The sequence below is a fragment of the Hyaena hyaena genome, unplaced genomic scaffold (genome assembly GCF_003009895.1).
Source record: "Hyaena hyaena isolate Hyena2069 unplaced genomic scaffold, ASM300989v1 scaffold_511, whole genome shotgun sequence".
Taxonomy (NCBI): domain Eukaryota; kingdom Metazoa; phylum Chordata; class Mammalia; order Carnivora; family Hyaenidae; genus Hyaena; species Hyaena hyaena.
Genome location: NW_024081144.1, coordinates 401,465 through 421,119, shown reverse-complemented (window position 1 = coordinate 421,119; position 19,655 = coordinate 401,465). Strand labels below are relative to the sequence as shown.

The window sequence follows — 19,655 nt, the reverse complement described above, 5'->3', positions numbered from 1 at the left end:
TGCGATTGTGCGAGGCTCCGTGAGGGAGGGAGGCTGGTGGGACAGGTCTGTGATGCCCCTCCTGGGGCGCATGCCGATCTGTCCTCTCCCAAGCGCTCCTAAGGGTCCCCTGGGGGCCGCCATTCAGCCCAGCACACCTGGGTACTCACGTCCTCCCCACGGCCGGGGACGTCTGCGCTTGTGGGCCTTCCTCCGCGGAGGGCACGCAGTGCATCCGGTTCCGCAGGGAGGGAGGCGCCCAGTGGGAAGGGGCCTCTGTTCTGGACGTGGAGTGTCCCGTGAGCCACAGTGGCACGGCCCTGTGCCGGGCGTGGTGGGCCATTGTCCTCTGTGACCTGGCTGCTCCCCCTCTCTGAGACTTCGCTGAGCGCTGACCAGGCCTCTTCATTCTCCTTGTTAATCCCTTGAGCCCCCTGGAAGCCAGAAGGACCCCCTTTCGTACCAGGGAGCTGGGATGCTACTGAGGGAGGGCAGGCTGGGGTTAGAAACGGTCCTGGGCACATCTCCGTGCCTCCGTCGAGCTCTGGCAGCCTCCTGGGGCTTGTAAAGCCTCCACGGGCACAGCTCGGTCTTTCCTACCCACGCCCGCTCCTGCTCCGGGTGGTGGGCTTGGCCGGGGCAGGTGGGGTGAGCGGGGTGAGTGAGAAGGGTGCCCACCGGGGGCGCAGCTCCTGATCCCCGTTTTCAGATCCGCTGCGGAAGGGACTGAAAACCACCACACCCACGCTGCAATTGCACACTTACTGGGGATCTAGAGAATTTGTGCTGTGTTCCTCTCCTTTTCTAGGTCTTTCTAAGAGCCAAGCAAAAATATCTCAGCGTAAGGACTCCTCTGGCTCTTGGGGCCCCTCTCCCGACACGCTGCTGCCTCTTTTGGGAGGAAGGGCTCAGGCGGCGGCTTGCTGCCTCCACACACACCACAGGCCGCAGGTGGGCCCCGGGCGGCTTGCCTGGTGCTGAGCGGGGCCTGCGGGCTCGGCCGTGGGCTGGATCTGCAGCGGAGCCGCGGCTGCTGGCAGCCTGGCCGAGGACCTGAGTGCTCGGTGCCCTCGTCTCGGTGCCAGAGCCGGGCCAGCACAGCCTCCAGAAACCCTGGTGAAACGACAGTGATCTCTTAACGTAGAAGCGGCCGCCTCGTATCCCTGCCTGGCCTGGGTGTCACCTGGAGCCTTGCCCTGTCACTGCTTTACACACTCTCCTCCCACCCAGTTCGGGCACTGACTTCGGGGCCGGGTGATCAAGTGACACAGAAAAGGTGTCATTTCTTATTTCACTTTTAATCCGGCGGCTGGAGCTGAGCAGGGTCCCTGCGACCCTCAGCTTACCGGAGTGTCCCTCCATGTCCCACACAGCCATGTAACGGAGCCAGCCACACCGGGGGCCCGGGTTCAGTCTCCTGAGAAATGGAAAGGTGGCTTTCATGTGGCCCCACCTTCCAGCTCGGGGGACGGAGCCCTTATGTTACAGCCCTGGGCACCTGGCAAAGGTCTGCTGGCTGCCTTTGAAGCAGTCGTGGGTTGGCTGGCTGTGCGGGACTCACATCACATCTTACAGCTTTGGATGGATTCGTGGGGGCGGGGCATTACCTTTCCTCCAAACCCCCTCTTCCCTCCAGCTTCCAGGTTGTTCTCTGCCCATCCTGGGCACCGTGCCCTGGTTGTGGTTGAGAAAGTGAGGGCTTTCGGAGCCCGAGCAAGGCTGTACCCAGTGGCTCAGAAAGAGCTGGACGGAGGACAGTGGGCCCCCGGCCTCCAGGGCCACACAGGTCCATGCACACCAGGGACACACCGTGTAGCTGGCATCTTGTGCGGGGAGGCACGGGCCCTACGTCTAAAATTGGGGTTTGATTTGGGACCTACTCCGAGGCGGAAGGCTCAGCAGCAAACAGCTGTTGGCGCCAGATTCCCAGGCAGAAGCCAAGCGCCAAGGCCCTTCTAGATTTTCTGCTTTTAAACGTGCTTTCTCTGAAGCAAGGATTTTTTTTCCGAGATGGAGGCGAGGGCAGGGTGGCTGCGTCCATCAGCAGTACAAGTGCGTGTAGTCCTTTGACCCAGCGGTCACATGCCCTCCGCCAGCCACGGTGCGTGCGTCCCCCGTCCCCGCATGCGCAGTTTCTGGCCTGGAGACCCCTGCGGGGAGGCAGGGGCTTCCGCTTTCCGTCGTGTAGATCCCCGCGTTCTACACATCTCACGAGGACGGAGACCACTTCTGTGGTAAACCATGGAAGGAGAGAAGCCAGTGCAAGCCCAGGCACAGATGGTTCCCAGAGAGCCACGCCTTCTCCGTCTTCGTGGCTGGGAACCGGGCACTGATCTCCCTGCCCGCTTGGAGCCCGGCACTCTGGCGGTGACCTTGCCCGCGCGAGGTCGGCCGTGTTGCCGAACGCAGGACCCAGTGCCCGCCGTCGTCCTGGCTGCGGCCCGTGGGAGTCCCTTTGCACTGGGAGGAGGGCGTCAAACCTCTGTCTGTCTGCAGAGCAGACTTCCTCTACCTCAGGCTGGGCAGGGATCTGCTGGGATTGGTGGAGAGACCGGCTGGTAAAACTTTTTAAAAATGTAAATAAACGGTCTCATCTGGCTTACGTCTGTGTCCGGAACGGCTGGGATCAGTCTGGAGACTCTGCAGGAAGGAGTCTGCCTCCAACCTGCTTTGGAGACCAGGTTAACGGGGTGTGTGGAGGCCACAGTGGCATCTGGACACACAGGCTCCTGACATTGCTCAGAGGGGCTTGTGGCCCCAGGACATCCCCGTGTTCACTGGGGTCCCTTGTGTCTGTCCGAGCAAACGGACACTTGGCCCTCCTTCTGTGTGAGCAGCCGCACGCCTGGTGTGGGGGCCGGGTCGTGAGGGGCGCCGCGCTGGCAGGTGGGGGAAACGGGCAAACGGCCTGCCCCGCCCCCTTGGTGTGCAGGCCTGAGGGAGGGGGCGCCCCGGATGGTGGGGGCCCTGGCGCCGCCAGCTGCCCGCCCCCGGGAGCGCCCCCTCTGCTGCCCGCATTTCGGTCTCCCACCTCTCTCCCTGCACATCCCATCCAGCGCAGAGCCTCGCCCCTCCTCATCCCTCTCCCCCTGAAGCCTTTCCTTGTCCTCAGCCCACAGCAGGGCCCTTCTCTCCTCTGTGCTTGGGTTCTGGAACATTCCGCCCCATGGGGGTGTTGCTGTTCTCTGCTTGCCCTGTGCTTGCCCTGTGTGTTTCCCCGCGGGCCACGGCCCTGGCCTCCTTCCCACCCCTGTTGCGCCCTGACCGGCTGTCTTGGGCCCTCTGTCCACAGGGTCCCCCTGGACGCCCAGGCCTTCCAGGGGCTGACGGGCTGCCCGGCCCTCCTGGCACCATGCTCATGCTGCCCGTGAGTATTCGTGGGGGTGGGGGGTGGGGTGCACGGCGGGGTGGGTGGGTTCAGGGCTCAAAATTTGGTGGAGAGGGGACCCTGGGCTCTGCATCTGAGGGGGACCGTCCCCTGGCTACAGGTTGCTCCGACGTGGGCCAGCTGTCTCCTAGAAATCTGGGGCTGTTTCCAGGGCCCCGAGTGGACCCCGGTGGTCAAGGCCTCCGGCTCTCTGCTGGCGGCCTGGCCGTCTGTTGTCAGACTCCCCCTGCCCCTGCTGGGACCCACGTGGGCATGCTGCCAGCCAGTCCCTTCTTGCACCTGACCTGCCCTCGTGGGGCCACCCTCTGCCCAGAGAGCCCCGGGAGGGTGTGTGTGGTGGCCCAGGGCAGCGCCAGAGGCCGGGTGCAGCTGAGGGAGACCCTGCGTGGAGCTCGGAGCTCGGCACCCTCAGTGCCTGCACCCGCCCTGGGCCCTTGGCTCTTTCCTGCCATCAACAGGGGCTGTGGGGTCTCAGAGTGAGATTTCTCAGAAGCTGGAGGGTCTTTCCAGATTTGGGCGGGTCTCCAGGTGGCCCCAGGGCTGAAGCTGGCAGGTGGGGCTGGGGCCAGACCTCCCCAGGGCTCTGCTGTCCCCAGGAGGCCCTGGGGCCCCGCAGGGGCACCCACACCAGCGTACCCTTGGTGACCCCCCCGTCTTGCACCTGCAGTTCCGCTTCGGAGGGGGCGGTGATGCCGGCTCCAAGGGACCCATGGTGTCGGCTCAGGAGTCGCAGGCCCAGGCCATCCTGCAGCAGGCCCGGGTAAGTGATGTGCGGTGCCTGGAGGGGACAGGGCCCAGCTGGGGGGGGAGGGCGCCTCCTGGGGGCCCAGGACACTGTGTGAGTGTGCACTCACCCGTGTCTAACTGGGGGCCCAGGCGAGCACTGCGAAAGGTCGGGGAGGCATCTCCGGGCTTCCGCATCTATGCTGTGGGCCCAGGCTCCTGGATACAGACGTGCAGGGCCACCTGCTGCCCTCCCCTGGGCTCTGGGGAGGGAGACACAGACCCTGAGTGGCCCCGCAAGGGCTCCTGGTGACGGGGCGGGGCCGAGATCCAGCCTCCGGGGCAGCATGGCGGGCCCCCAAGCCCCTCGCCTGGCCTGGGGGTCTGGAGGGTCGTTTGCTTCCTGATGGCTCTGCTCTCTGCAGATCAGCTGCTTGGTGAGCCCAGGTTTTACCTGAGGGCTGGCTGCCGGGGACAGGAGTGAACCCCGTCCCTGAGGCGGGTGGGCGGCCGGTCCGTCAGTGGGACACTGCCTGTGACGGGGCATCTCGGGAAACTGCTAAGGAAGCCCTCGTTGGGCAGCATCTATGTGGCTCTGGCACAGTGGAGGTGACGTCAGTGATCCGAACGCGCAGATAATCCCGGGACAACTGAGTGTGTGGCTGTTGCCATGGAATAGATTGTCCGCGTGATGCCGCGTGGTGCGTGACAGACCCCACTGCCCACGGCGGGAGTGACTGACTGGGCCTGCCCGGCTGGCCTTTTTCTCTGTTTTCATGGAAGCCAAGTGGGTGGGGGGCTTATAAGATTTTATCATTGAAACAAATCTTTTACAAAATGAAAATGGGGGAAACTGAGTCATAGGACAGGAGGAGAAAAGATCCTTTTGGGAGAGGAGGCTGAGCTGGGCTGTGGCGGGAGGGGTGGTCATACTCTGGGCAGGGGGAGGGCTGGCAGAGCCGAGGCCGGGTGTCTGGGCGAGGCCTGCAGGCGGCTGCGGCTCCGGCAGGTCCCTCATCTGGGATGTACTTACCTCGCCACCCGGAGGCCCCCAGTCACTGCCCGGCTGCCAGCGAGTGCCAGCAGTGTCTTGGGGGACAATGAAATGCTGACCCGGGGCATGGGTGCACAGGTGACGTTCACACCCACTGCTGCCCAGGGGGGAGGCTGCGTTTCAGGTTCACTCCTGGGGGTGAAGGGCTGAGGCCCGCCCTCCGGGTATGGGCACTAGCTGGAGAGGAAGGAGGAGGTCGGCACCCTTGGGGGTGGGGCACGCCGCCCCCGGGGTCCACCTGCGCAGCCTCCATGCTGTTCGTGGTTGGCTCAGAGGCCCCAGAGGAGCCGAGGTGCCAGGTTCCTGGAGCTCCATCTGACCGCCTCCCGCAGAGGCTCCCGGCTTTGTCCGTTCCCGCCGGGCCTTTCCTGCGTGGCTGAGCCCCACTTGTTAGGACCCGTACCCCCGCCTGTTTCTCAGTGTCCCCCGTTTTCTCTTGCAGCTGGCATTGCGGGGGCCAGCCGGCCCGATGGGTCTTACTGGGAGGCCCGGCCCCATGGTGAGTCCTGTGTGTGGGGGGGTGGGCATAGTGGGGGAGCCATCGGGGGGCTTGGGGGGGTGTGGGGGGGCATGGGGGGCGTCCTCAGCCAGTCCCTTTTGGCTCCCAGCTCACCCAGAGAGAGCGTACTTTAAGCTCTTACCAACCACTAGTTACGTCGGTGGTACCCCAGTGGGATTGGGGGCCCTAGGCAGGGAGCTCTGAGCCTCTTTCTGGGCTGGTGTCATGCTTTACAGTTGTTTCCAAAGTCAAGAGCACTTCGGCAAGGTGGGGAGACAGACCCAGGATCCCCGGCCCTCCCCTCCCCAGCTGCACAAGCTGTGTGTGGTGTGTGCTCAAGCACACTCAGGGCCGGCAAATGGGAGCCTCAGGGAGTGCAGGTGGCCTTTGTCGTTTGCAAAAGACGGAGGATTTAAACACCCCGACCCCCGTTCCCTGGGAGGGAGGCACTTGGCTCTTAGCCCCAGGTCTGCACTCAGCATCTTCCCCGGCCGTGCGGGCTTGGGGCTGCTTCCCTCCACCTGGGGCTCCTGCCTTGTCAGGAGGATGCCCACTCGCTGCCCTGAGCTGCGGGCTGTGCCAAACCCCAGTTGGATTCATCCTGGGGAGAGAAGCAGACTCTGTGTTGGGTTTTCTGGCTCTTGTGCTATACGCTCCACTGTCCCAGAATTTTGTTCAAAACTCAGAGGAGATGCAAAGCCTGGAAGGTCCTGCTCCTCCCCCGGCTCTGTCGCAGGCGGGCTGGGCTCCAGGGACTGAGAGCTCTGCAGGTTCTCAGCGGGAGCCCCGCCCCAAGGCATGACCTCTTCCCTGGTGTCTGTCTGGTGAGCTTTTCTAACCCAGGCCGTGTCTCCCTAGGGCCCTCCAGGGAGCGGAGGTCTGAAGGGCGAGCCGGGAGACATGGGGCCTCAGGTATGTGGGTGCTTCGTCCTTGCTCCTTGAAGGGGTGTGTCCTGTGTATGGGAGGTGGTGACAGCAGGCATGGGGCGGGGGGGGGCGGTGCTGTATTTCTTCAGGGAAGCAGGAGGGACCCGTGGCTTTGTGCACAGCTTTGAGGGACAGGGACAACCTCTGTCTGCAGTGGGACTTGCTGGCTGTGCCCCAGGCAGCAGACCCTACACCCTGCCTGGTGCTGCCTGCTCAGGAGACGGCGAGCCACCGGCTGGTTGAGGAGCATGGGGACAAGGCTTTGCTTTTGCATCTGAAAAATATGGATGCCCCCTGACACTCTGTCCTCTCTGATTGCGGACAGGGCCCCCGAGGAGTACAGGGCCCGCCTGGCCCGGCTGGAAAGCCTGGGAGAAGGGTAAGTGTCATGGCTCTGTGGCCACAGCTGGGTCCCCACGGGGGCGGGAGTCTGCGGGCGGTCTGCTGCACCCCCACTGCCAGGCTCGGCCGGAAGCTTGGTTGGCCATTCTCCTCCCATCGAAGGGCAGCTGTGTTCACGGGCGGGATCCCCTTGCCTGGGGGCGTGAGCCCAGCCGGAGGCTTCTCTGTGTCCTGGGGCAGGTGAGCCTCACTCGGCTCTGCCGCCCTGGCCTCTGGCCTCTGGTTTAGTTTAACATTTTTAATTAAGGCACCTTCCCTGGCCCTTTGGGGACAGGCCTGGAGAACACAAAAGGGCTACTGGGTCTCACGTCTTTGAGGCAGCCTTGCGTCTCCAGAAATGGCCTCGGTTTGGGGGAAGTGTCCTGCGGCTCACCTGGCCGGCCGGGACTCCGGGAGGGAGTTCTTGTTGGGGGGAGGGGGGCGTTCGTTTCCATGCGGCCATGGCTGCCGAACGGGACGAGGCTTTACAGCTTCCTGTAAATTCGTACAAAGTAAGCCTCACTGTGCGGACAGGCCCAGTGACCCCCGCGTGCTCTGACGCGTGGATCTGCTCAGCCGGACACGGCTCACAGCGCGTGGGGGTCGTCCTGGTGCAGGTGTGAGCCTCTCGGGCTGTGCTGAGCCCTGGGCCGCCCGGGCCGCGTGCAGACTGTGTGGGACGGGCAGGACACCTCGCCAGTGTGGGCGGGAGGCCCTGCGGGCGGTGCTGGCCTGGCCCCTGCCCTGAGGGGCGCCGGCCCGCGCTGGGTGCTGGCCGTCAGGGGTGGCTGCAGGTCCTGCCGTGTGCTGGCATGGCGTGAAATCATGTGCACTGTTCTGACCAGTCTCCCTTGATTTCTGCGGGGGGCCGGGGGGTCCATCCGTGTCTCCGCTCACCTGGCTTGGCTTCAGCATTTTGCCCCAGAGCTGCGTCGCTTGGGCGCCTTTCCTGAGGGGACTTTTCATCCCTGGCAGCTCCGTGTAACCTTTAACCCCGGGGGGGAACAACCATCTCCTTGTGGCCCACCTGGGTCCCCGGCTCCTTTCTTCTCTGCTGCTGCCCTGTCTCCCCTGTGCTTTGAGGCCAAAAGCTGTCTCTTTCCAAATGTTCTCGGTGCCCGGCGGTGAGTGGCCGGGCAACGGCCTCATTCGATGGGGTGCACGTGGGACGAGGAGAGGAGAGAAGGGGTTCATCTGGGCCAGGTCTCTATACTCAGCTGGCTGACTCGTTAGCCGAGTCCCTGTCCCCGTCCAGGTGGCCTCAGGCCTGGCGGGGCTCTCCCGGGGTGACTGAGGGGCCTTGTAGTGGGCCCGGCCCTTCAGCCCCATGGCCGGTTGGGTGGTGGCCGTGGGCTTGGCCTTGGCACCCTCCTGGAAATAGCGGAGATAACGGCCCCAGGAGTGGCCTCCACGGATGGAGTGTCACTCACAGTGGCAGCTTAGCGAGGCAAGTCGCCGCTGTGGGGCTGTTTCTTTTGTGGCCGATTGGACTGGCCCTGGGCCCTTCCTTTCTGTGCCTCTCCGGTCCGTAATCGGGTTCGTGAACGGTGGAAGGGAGTGGGCGGCAGATTGCTGCAGACTCACAGAGCTGCCTGGTCTCTGTCCTGTGGCCTGGAGTCACCCCCAGACACAGAGAGGCGAGTGGCATTGTCTCCACCCGGCACTTCACACGGCGAGGCTCTGAAAGACCGGAGCCACGTGAGAGGTGCATGGCAGCCCGGGACCCCGGCTCCAGGCCCTCCGGACCAGCCTGGCCACGTGGGGCCGTGTGACTCTGCCTGGCGTCGCGGGAAGCCACGACTCAGACCCCGGTGACACTTTCTTTCCTGTGTTCCAGGGCCGAGCTGGGAGTGACGGGGCAAGAGGGATGCCTGGACAGACCGGCCCAAAGGTAGGCTCTCGGCCTCCTGGCGTCTGCACCCACGGCCGTGGTCATCTTCTTCACATTGATGGCACGGCCAACGTGTCAGTGGTGTGAAGAAGGTCACTGTGGTGACAAGTAATGAGTTGTGACGTTCACGCTCATCTGGGGAGGGCCTTGGGGGTGAGGAAGGCTCTGCTTGGGTCAGTCTCTCAATGGGGTCCTTTTGGGTCCAGTACCAGGGCTGCCGGGGTGAATGTCACAAGCAGGCATGACCATTGCAGCTAGTTTGCTTAGGGGGCAAATCAGCTCCCTTCGAGGGGGTGTGAGCATGGGGGGCGCGTGGAATCCTAGCTCTGAAACCCATCTGTGAACGGGTAGACAGTAAGATCGCGCACACGGGCTGACGCGAGGAATGCCAGGTGCACGGGGCAGGGAGCCTTCCTGAGTGGTTTTGGGGTGTCTACTCCTGGGCATTGCAGGGAGTGAGTAGACATTGTATGGGGGGAACGCGGGGCTCACCTGCGCACGTGAACAAAATCTGGCCAGGGGCACCAGCCGGGGCTGCGGAAACCCCACTCCCCATCTCCTCCCTCCATTGCCATGGCACCGCATGGCTACCCCTCTGCCCCCGCATTGGTGCGAGCCCCCCACCCCATCTATGACCAGCCCTTGTCTCTCAGCTCTGGCAGAGATGCCCAAGGCTGCGCCTGGTGCCTCTCTCCGGTGACGGGCCCAGCAGCTGTTGCCTGGAGGGGTGGACTTGTACTTGACCTCATCCACGTGCTTTGTAACGTCCACGAGGCAGGGCTCTGCGCCTCCGGCTCCAGGAGGCCGCCTGGGGGGCCCAAGGGCTAGTGCCGGCCCAGCAGTGACGAGTACGTGCTCCCATGTGTGCCAGGCCGTGCCGGGCACTGGGGGTGTAGCAGTCAGTAAGACGGGCATGCGCAGCGGTGTGCCAGTGCTCACCCACACATCAGGGCTCAGAGTCTGGCTCCAGGACCAGAGACACCTCTGTGTTTGTAGCCTTTTTCAGCGTTTGAGGGAAAAGGCCTGGGGAGCACAGAGCCAGGGGCAGCGGAACGTGGGGGGAGCAGAGGCCTGTGGCTGCCACAGCAGCGGTCCTGGGGCCCGGGATGCAGAGACGCCGCCTGAAGTGCGGCCCAAGGAGGGCGGCCAAGCTGTGTGCGGCGGCGGCTCTGAGCAGGCTTTCTGTCCCCTCAGGGTGACCGCGGCTTCGACGGCCTGGCTGGGCTGCCGGGGGAGAAGGGCCACCGGGTAAGTGTTCCCCGTGTGCGTGTTTCCGGCGCAGAGGTCCTGATGGCTTCTGTGCAGCGGGGGTGCTTCCGGGGAGATCCTTCCAGAAGGCCCGGGGTCTCTGGTGTGGGGCCAGAGTGCCCCCATTCCAGGGTGGCCTCTCAAGACGGTCACGGAAACCAATGCCAGCGTGACACCTTTGTCTGCGGAAGGTCAGCCCAGAGAAAGCGGGTGTCTGCTACCGGGGCCCAGAAAGCCCAGGTGGCCCCCATTTCCGGAGCTGCCGAGGACCCCTTGCACCACTGAGCTGGAGACTCGGGGGGCTGGTGGCAGCTCCGAGGCCGAGGCCGGGCGCGTGCTGTGGCCCGGGGGTCCCTGCTTCCCTCCTGGGCGGGGCGGCCTCCGTGGGCCGGCTCTTGGCTGCTCTCCAGTCGTTTTCCGCCTTACCTGTTCTCTTTGGAGCAGACCCAGCCTCTTTTGCACTTTGGCCAGTGTGGACACGCAGGCACGTGTGTGAGTGTGGACACACACCAGCACACACGCCTGTTGACGATGTGGGGAGGGTTTGCCCATCCCGCTCCACAGCCCCATGGGGAACGAGGTGGGCTTGCCAAGGCCGTGTCATTCACGCTCTCCAGCCATGACGCGGAGACTGGAACGAAGGCAGCTGTCAGGCCTGTCCATTTGACGGATGAGCGCACATTAGACACCGACTGCATGCGAGGCCCAAAGCTGCCAGAGGTGGGAGGTGGACCAGCGCCGACCCCCAGGACACTCACGGTCCAGGATGGCAGCCCTTTCTTGGGGACCCTGTGGGGCTGGCGCTGGTCCCCTCCTTCCCACAGAGAAGCTGGGAGGGGGCCGCTCAGACCCCACCGCAGGGCCCGGGGGTGCCGCCTGCCCATGGGAACGACCCTGCCTCCCGAGACCAGTTCCCAGAAGCCACCACCTGTCTTACCGGGAGCCTTCAGGGGGCTCCAGACTTCTGGTCACAGTCACGGGAAGACGGATGGCATTTGAGACAGTCGGGGGCGACTGTTCCGAGTGCCTGACGCTGACCCCGCTTGACATCCTAGGGTGACCCTGGTCCTTCTGGCCCACCTGGACCTCCGGGAGATGATGGAGAACGGGTGAGTGCCCGCCCGCCCGTCCCCTCGGTGGTGGTGGTGGGGGGGGGTCCTGGGCCAGAAACCGCCAGGAAACGCTGGCAGCAGTGGGACTGGTTGTCGGGGTGCAGCGTGCATCTGGGGAAGGGGCGGCTGTGGGTGGGTGACGCCGTGGGATGCGGGGTGGGCCGGGCCGCACGCCCCTCCTGAGAGATGCCAGGTGGGGAGACATGTACCTTGACCTCTGGTTCTGCTGCTGCATGTGGTGACCGGGAGCGCTTTTACCTGCCACTGGTCTCCGAGAGAGAGCGAGCGAGAGAGAGAGAGAGAGAGCGTGCAAGTGAGAGAGAGCGCGCCCCCAGTTTCAGGAGGCGTGTGCCCAGGGCGCTGTGGCGGGGAGGGGCGGGGGGGAGCGGTCACGAGCCCGGCTTGTCTCATGGTTCGGGCGGAGGCTGTGGGGGGTGGAGCCCGGGGTTTGGGGGAGGGGGTGGAGGGTCTGGGAAGAGGCTGGTCCTGACCCTGGAGGCGGGGAGGGTCAGAGGGCCGGGAGCGGCAGCCAAGAGCAGTGCTCTGCGCGCAGCGGGAGCCTGGGCGGGGGGCTCTGCGGTGTCCCTGGGGTTTGTCAGGTGCTCTTCCTGGGGCCCCAGGCCCAGCGGTACCAGACTAGTACGTCTGGCAGAGGCTGGAGCAGCCCCAGGCCGGGGAATCCTGCCGCACGGCCAGAAGGAATGTTGTCTCTCTGTCCCGGCCTTAGAACCTGTCCCTAAAATCCTGCCTCGTTTCTCCCCCACAGGGTGACGATGGAGAAGTCGGGCCCAGAGGGCTGCCTGGGGAGCCCGTAAGTCCTGCTCGGGTGGGCGTTTCTGTCCTCAGCACGGTGATGGGCTGCTGGAGGAGACCGTCTGGATAGAACCAGGTTCTGGATAGAACCAGGGACCGGCCTGGAGCATAGATTAGAGGGGAGGTCGCCTTGAAACAGACATCTGGGGGGTTCTAGAGCAAGGAAGAGAAGGAAAGGCTGGTGGGCAAATATTGCCTTCCCCAGGGGAAGAAGCTGAGGCCCCGATGGCTGTGTTTGGAACTCCATGTTGCAGTCATGGGGTGGAGCACAGGGTCATCATGACGGGTGTGTAGGGCCATCATGGCGGGTGTCCAGGGCCATCATGGCAGGTGTGTAGGGTCATCATGGCGGGTGTGTAGAGCCATCATGGCGGGTGTGTAGAGCCATCATGGCGGGTGTGTAGGGCCATCATGGCGGGTGTCCAGGACCATCATGGCAGGTGTGTAGGGTCATCATGGCGGGTGTGTAGGGCCATCATGACGGGTGTGTAGGGGCCATCATGGTGAGTGTGTAGGGCCATCATGGTGGATGTCCAGGGACATCATGGCAGGTGTCCAGAGCCATCACGGTGGGTGTGCAGGCTCTAGGCATGGTGGGCACCTAGAGTGCACTAGGCGAGTGTCCAGGAGCAGTTGTGGGGACCGATCAAGCAGTTTGCCGTCCCTTCTGATGCCTACACTTCTCCAAAGTGGAGCCTTGCATTAGGGTGGCCCTGCCATGGCATCAAATGGCTCTTTTCCTGAAGCCGATTTCTGTTAGGGCCCAAGCAAACTTCCTCAGCGACAAAGGACACCATTTACCTCTCACCTGCGGTTCCTTCTAAAATGTCTCATTTTTGTCGTCCACGTTACCACGGCCTTATACATCTGGTGGTGTTAATTGGGGGGAACATCGCAAGTGGTACACGGCAAGAGCCTGGGTTGAGCTCACACCTTCACCGGGAACTAAATCCTGCCCAGGATGCCTGATTAGCCTCTAAGGAGAATCCATTACACAGGCGTCTCCTTAACACACGCCGAAGCGACACCTTCTGGGTTATTAGCTTCTAGAAAGCACTTACAGGGCTGAGTATTTAAATAACGACAGGGATGGCTACGTGGCACCGAGTGTGGGAAGGATTCCTCCGCTGGGTCTCACGACTTTCCATCAGAATTGAGGGTGCTCAGGCCCTGGTTAAAGGCTGGAAGAGCCCCCCGCAGGCGGGGCGGGTGTGAGGTTCAGGAGTGGTGGGCGATGCCTCTGCCGTGTCGCCGTCTAAATCTCATGGACTGCGCTGGGGACGGCACTGCCTTGGGGCTGTGTCCCTCCCTGTGCACACAGGGCTGTCCCCACACGTGCCCTTCGCTGCAGGGGGCGGAGGGGCTGAGCTCTGGGCTTAGTGGCCCCCAGAAAAGTCCCCTGTGCTACAGCTCTGCCTTGGTCCCGATGCCCGCATGAGAACCCGTTTCTTCTCCCTGCGCCCTCTGGTGGCCGAAGTGCAGTCATGTGTCACTGCCCGGAGGGAGCGGGTCACGAGAGACGTGGACAAAGGCGCTCCTTGCCGCAGAGTATCTCCGTGGCCTCTGCTGGGAGGGCGTTTGTGTGCACCTGCCCTGAGCCAGCCTGAAAGGGCTCCCTTGACTTGAAAGGCTCCCCTTGCTCTGAAGGTGCCCCTTGATCCCCTGTATGAGCTGCCAGTTCATTCCAGGCCCCGCCCCTGCTCCCCGGGGCCCAGGTGGAGAGGTGGGGGCAGGAGGAGGCATCGCAGGCGAGGACCGGGTGCTCCCCATGCTTCCCGGGACACGTGGACACTTGCGTTGCTGCAAACGCTCTGGGGGGCGGGGTGGGGGCTGCGGGGTTTGCCTGGGGCAGGGCTGGGGCCGGACTCTTGGCCAAGTGTGAACAGTCCTTGCTCTTTCCTCTTGCAGGGGCCGCGCGGTCTGTTGGGGCCGAAGGGGCCCCCGGGCCCTCCTGGACCTCCGGTAAGGCCCATCACCTCTGCCTGTGTGTCCTGCTCGGACACTTGCCCTGGGCTGGTCGAGGTGTCCGCGGGGCTCTGAGGCCCCTCGACATGGGGAGCCCTGTGCAGGCGTGGGTTTGCAGGTGGGAGCACAAAGACCCAGCTCCTCCTCCTCATGCAACACATGCTGTTGTAAACACCCCCCGGGATGCCTCATTTCTTTCTCTGAAGGCACTGTGAGCAGCTTCTGGAAAGTTCTGGAAGCAGGCAGCCCATGGTTCTGGCAGGGCTCTGTCCTGGTGGGTGGCTTCTCCGGGTCTGGCCCACCCAGTGCTGGGGCCGGGCAGCTCCGTCGACCCCTGGCCGATCCAGAGCCTGCAGGATTCTTTAACTCTCCCCTTGCCCCTCCCCAGGGGGTTCGCCATCGCTCGGCACGGCGAGGGCAGGACGCCGAGTGGAGTTGAGTGGGATTCTCCCTGTGAGTGCGGTTGATTCTTCAGCGTTCTGTCTCCTTTTTTCCCTTTTCTTCCAATGCCATCCAGGGTGTGACAGGCATGGACGGCCAACCAGGTCCGAAAGGAAACGTGGTAAGTCTCTCTCAGGGGTCTGCCCCCCGCCGTTGCTGTCAAACCAGAAGGGAATCCGAGGTGGAGGGCACAGGCCCTGAGCCCCGGGGCTGCGTGGAGCCCGAGCGGGAGAGCCAGTGGCCATGGGCTGGCGGCCATGCTTGTTCCCACCAGAGCCAGACCGCGTCCGTGCAGGGGCGGAGGGAGCTTCCCATGTCCCTGCCCTGTGCTCTGGTGACGAGCACGTACTGTGAGCCAGGCCCGCCGGGAGATAGGGCTCATGGCTCTACCAGGAGACTTTAATGCGACGTTTTGGGAACTTTCTGCCAAATAGAGCACTTTCTGGTGGCTTCCTCTCTCGGTTGCGCCTTCCCGGTGGCTGTCTGGGTGCGCCAGCAGAGGCAGCGGGTGCCCCTCACATCCGGGTCAGCCTGGGGACCCTTGTAAGCGCCAAGCCTGCTTTGTCTCTGCCGCGGGGCCACCTGCTTCTTCCCGTCTGTGCATCCTCTCCCGATGCTGGTGGGGGCCCCTGCCTGCCCTCCGGAGCCCCCGTCATGCCTCGCTTGTGTTTCCTCCAGGGCCCCCAGGGAGAGCCCGGGCCCCCGGGACAGCAGGGTAATCCAGGTGCCCAGGTAAGTGAGCGGCGGCCGGCGGGGGTGCGGGTCTTCGGTGGGGTGTCCTGGCCCCATGCTGCCGGTCCCGGCCAAGGGCCCTACAGCGGCATGTGGCCTAGAACCGGGTCATCTGGGCACCGATGGAGAGGGTGCCGGGGAGGAGCTCAGAGCCGGCCAGTCCCCTGACCCTCCCTTCCTCTCCTAGGGTCTTCCAGGTCCCCAGGGTGCAATAGGCCCTCCAGGAGAAAAGGTGAGTTGGCTGTGCTGGTATAGGGACACCCCCGCCTCCGCAGGGTGCGTTCCTGCCCCTGGGAAGCTCACTCCGCCGCAGTCTGGGCCACAGAAGTGCCGGTCCGTCCCCAGCTCGTGCGCAAGTCTGTTCCTCCCCCAGAGCCAGGGAGGCTCCGATCCCTCCGCACCGAGGAAATGAGCTTGGGGGACGATGGGGGGTCTTTGCCTTTCATCGATCACAAATTCATTCGTTTGCTCACTCGTTCACCGTGTAGCTGTGTGGAGGGGAGGGTTGCCAGGTTCCGGGAGGAGAATATAAACAGGACACTCAGTCGTGTTCGACTGTCGGTTGTATGTTGTGTTGTTTTGTCGTCGTCAGCTTTGTGCGTTCTTTTTGCGGAATCTGGCAAACCTCCCCCCCACCCCCAGCTGCATCCCGCGCACCCGCTGAGTCCTAGGTGCTGGGGGAGAGCAGGGCCATTCGAGCACCTGCTGAGCTCGGGCTCGACCCCAGGTCTTCCCACGGGCGGCGAGCACTTGGCTGGCAGGGACCACCCCCAGGGTGCGGTTGGTTCTCAGTAGCTCAGACCCCCGGGCACCGTCCCAGAAACCTTCCTGCCTCTGCTTGGGGTGGTTTTGTTCCCAAAGCGAAACTGCAGGCCCAGGAAACTTTCGGGGGGGTCATCTCCTTTGGGGGGTTCAGTTGCCAGAAGCTTCCGTGCCAGGGGGCATTCAGTGGGGGTTCAGTGCCTCTGAGCATCCCTTTCAACAAATGTTCTTGGACCAGAAATGTTGGAAAGTGCCCTTGGGAGCCACCTAGGGGAGAGGTGGCCCCAGGGCTCAGGGGGTCTCTGGTTTGTTCTAGGGTCCCCTGGGTAAACCAGGCCTGCCAGGAATGCCCGGTGCTGATGGACCCCCGGTGAGTACTCTGCCCGCCTCACCCCTTCACCACCACCTGCCCCATGTGCCCCCGGGGCGGGGAGCCCAGGCCAGCGGCTGCCTCTCCCTCCCCTCGCCCCTGGGGCGGCGAGGTGCCCCTCCCTGTCTCCCGTCTCCCACGTCCACTGATGAGGACCCCATTGGTCGTGTGATCGGTCGCCCAGTAGCCACGGGACTTCAGGTGCACTTTTCCACAATGGGTTCCAGTCGAGGCGTGGAACTCCGGGACAGGAGCGTGTGACTCATCGGGAGTGCTGGTTGATGACCAGAACCCAGCCTGCGCTGTTCAGCCTGCGGAGGGCTGGGCTGGGCTCCGGGCTGTTCCCCGTGACACTGGTGTTTGAAGGGAAGGATGGCGCGTGCCGAGTGTATTTTTAGCCATCACACACTGAGAAGGCGGGTACTAACCAGCGCGTTTGCAATGTGTGAGCACAGCTGTGGAGCCAAATCAGGTGCCGCCTAGAAATAGGGAGCCAGTGACAAGTCCAATCTGTGGCTGAGCTGTCAGAGGGAGGGGTGGGAGGTGACGCACGTTCGGGGGGTGTGGATTTGGTGACTGTTTGAGGTACAGCTCCCTTTGCACGGCTGAGAGTGGCGTGGTGCAGGGCATCACGCACCAGCTGTCGCCCTGTCCCTGTCTGAGCCAGCGGCCCACCCCCGCCCGCCCCATGCAAGCTGCCCCAGGCCCCCCTCGGCCTCCTGCATCCCGCATTTGGCGGTGTGGATGGAGTAGGTGGTTTACCCCTTTTAACTTACAGTCACGCTTCATTTCCGCTTCTGATTACAAAATAACGCACCGTGTTATGGAAAATTAGCAAAATGGATGAAAAGACAACAAAACGGAGGCCCCTCCAATCCCGTCCCCAGGGCTCACCCCACTCATGGCCGCTGGGTGCATCCTCCACGCATTTTCCCATGTGCACGGTGTCTGTCATGGGCCGGCCCGCAACCCAGTGGGGCCGACAGTGCCGGGGAGCGGGCGGGCTGCAGGCCCCCACCACCTCCCTGACCTGACTGCTTCTGCCCTGGAGAGCCCCTGTCCCCACAGGACAGCCCTATGCCCAAGACACCCTGAGGGGTCTGGTCTCCTTCCTGTTAGACCTCGAAGACCCCCCCACCCCATGCCCATGGAGCCATGGGCTTCCTCTCCTAGACTTTGCACTTTCCACTCCCCCCAGCTGACACTTAAACTTGAAATATGAGCGCACGGCGGCCCGTCTGAGTACTGCAGTGCCAGCCGCGCACCCGAAGGAGCTTAACGCTGAAGACGCGAAGGGAACAGGTGCCTGTTTTCGTATGTGAATTTGCAGGAACAGAGAGATCGAAGCACGCTCTCCAAACAGGACAGGGTTTCCTTTCTTTCTTCCCTCGACTTGCTTGGGTTCGGCCTCAGCTGCGGAAAGCAAGGTTGATTTAAAGTCCTTCGGAAGGAGGGAGTGTTTCAGAGCAGATGCACTCGAGTGTGTAGTTAAATCATCCCGGAGAGCTCGCGACGGGGGACGCGTCGGGGGAGTATGGTTCAGAGGAGTATTACTGAGCCAGTAAAAACCAACTTTGGGTGACACGAGAAAAGGCCCGCCACGTAATATTAAAGATACATCACGCGATGCCACTTTGGCGTGTGTGTGCATGAGGGGCCAGAGGAGCCGTGTCCCACAGTTAGCCGGGGCCGCTGAAGCCGGTGACGTCATGAGGGACTTTGTTTCCTTTCCCACTTGCCTGATTGTCTACAAGGAACGTATATTACTTTTTTAATCAGAAAAATATCAAATATAAATAACTTAAGCTTTGTTATTTCTCCATTATACGAACAATGCCCGTAGAAAGCTTGTAGAAAATGCAAGCTCGTAGAATGGATTGGAAAACAGCTAGCTTTTCACCACAGAAAACTCAGTCTCTTATTTTGGGGTATTTCCTTTCATTGTTGTTTGTACCCACATTTTTTAAAAACATTTTTTTAACATATTTTTTTTTTTATTTTGAGAGAGTATGTGAGCAGGGGAGGGGCAGAGAGAGGGAGAGACAGAGCATCCCAAGCAGGTTCTTCACGTCAGCACAGAGCCCGATGCGGGGCTCGAACTCACAGACTGTGGGATCATGACCGGAGCCCGTGTCGGACACTCGACCGACGTAACCACCCAGGCTCCCCTGTTCCCACATGTTAAAGTGAGCTTTGTGTTCTCCTCCCAGTTACTCATTCTATAAATACAACTTACACTGGATCTAAAGAAATTTGGCCTCAATTGAAATAATGCTAATAACCCTGAAAACTGCCGACGTGAGCTGGCCACGCGCTGGGTGCCGGGCGCAGTCCGGAGCGCTTTACCGACCTGCTCCTGGCAGTCTCTGCGGCGACTCCGTGGGGCAGGCACCTTCTCACCGCCACCCCGTGAGCGAGGACGTTACCTCGTGGAAGGGTGTTGCTCGCTCTCTGAGGGACCCACGTGGCTCTGTCCGCAGTGTGTGTGTGTCACCTGGAGCCCGGGGCCCAAGCATCCACACCCGCACTCCCTGTCCGCACGGTTCCTTAACGGAAAAATGTCTGTGGTTGATGGAAGCTGTAGTAACGTGGCTCAGAGGGCGTATGTGGCACACAGGGGGCAGGGCCCACGCGTTGCTGCCCCCCCAAAGCAGGACACCTTCTCCTTGGCTCTGTTGGGGTCTGGCCCCGCCACACGAGGCACTGGCCCCACGAGCCTTGTTTCTGAAAGGCGGTGTGGCAGGCGGTGTGGCCGTGTGGGCCAGAGCAGCAAGTGCGGCCCATCGGGGGCCTGATTTCCCTCGAAGGCGGGCACCGGCAGCCCCCTGAGGGCCCCCCGCCTGCAGAAGGACTTCTGTAGTCCCCACGTGCCTTGCCGTCAACAGTATCCAATCCAACTGCATGACTAATAAAAACAAGAAGGTAAACCCCCAGATCATTTATTCCGAGAGGTGAGATGTTGGTCCCCATAATGCTGCTGCGTTCTAGAAGACTCAAGCTGAAAGAGCACCTGGGCCACCCTCTGATTTGACCCATGAGGAGGTGGAGGCCCAGAGAGGGCAAGTGTCTTCCCCAGGGTCACACAGTGGGTCGGATGCAAGCAGGTCGAGAATCAGCAGCCTCAGCACACCACTCGGCCTCTTTACTGTACCCCTTGGGGTGCTCCTGGACAGAGGGCAGCGTGTCTCTTTCCGCTTTTACTATCTGTGTCTGCCTCGTGAGCTCAGAGGCCTACAGCTAGTGACCAGCCCAGGTTGGAAAGTCAGAGAGCTCGCATTTCCGGGAACTGAATGGGTTGGGGCTCGGGAAGCTGGGGCAGTGACCCAGGGGCCACGACCGTTTCTTCTGGGCGTTGACTCAACCTGTATTG

The 19,655-nt window shown here is 62.7% G+C and overlaps 1 protein-coding gene across 2 annotated transcripts in view; it reads left to right on the top strand.

Annotated features, from left to right (window-relative positions):
* Positions 1-19,655, top strand: part of COL5A1 (collagen type V alpha 1 chain) — a 143,430-nt gene that overhangs the window by 70,718 nt on the left and 53,057 nt on the right. For both annotated transcript variants that reach the window (XM_039255152.1, XM_039255151.1), the window contains exons 12-25: positions 3,272-3,346; positions 4,035-4,127; positions 5,587-5,643; positions 6,502-6,555; positions 6,896-6,949; positions 8,789-8,842; positions 10,037-10,090; positions 11,146-11,199; positions 11,969-12,013; positions 13,924-13,977; positions 14,498-14,542; positions 15,100-15,153; positions 15,341-15,385; positions 16,232-16,285. In XM_039255152.1, the coding sequence (XP_039111083.1) occupies positions 3,272-3,346; positions 4,035-4,127; positions 5,587-5,643; positions 6,502-6,555; positions 6,896-6,949; positions 8,789-8,842; positions 10,037-10,090; positions 11,146-11,199; positions 11,969-12,013; positions 13,924-13,977; positions 14,498-14,542; positions 15,100-15,153; positions 15,341-15,385; positions 16,232-16,285 (792 nt within the window). The remainder of the gene's footprint in view (positions 1-3,271; positions 3,347-4,034; positions 4,128-5,586; positions 5,644-6,501; positions 6,556-6,895; positions 6,950-8,788; positions 8,843-10,036; positions 10,091-11,145; positions 11,200-11,968; positions 12,014-13,923; positions 13,978-14,497; positions 14,543-15,099; positions 15,154-15,340; positions 15,386-16,231; positions 16,286-19,655) is intronic.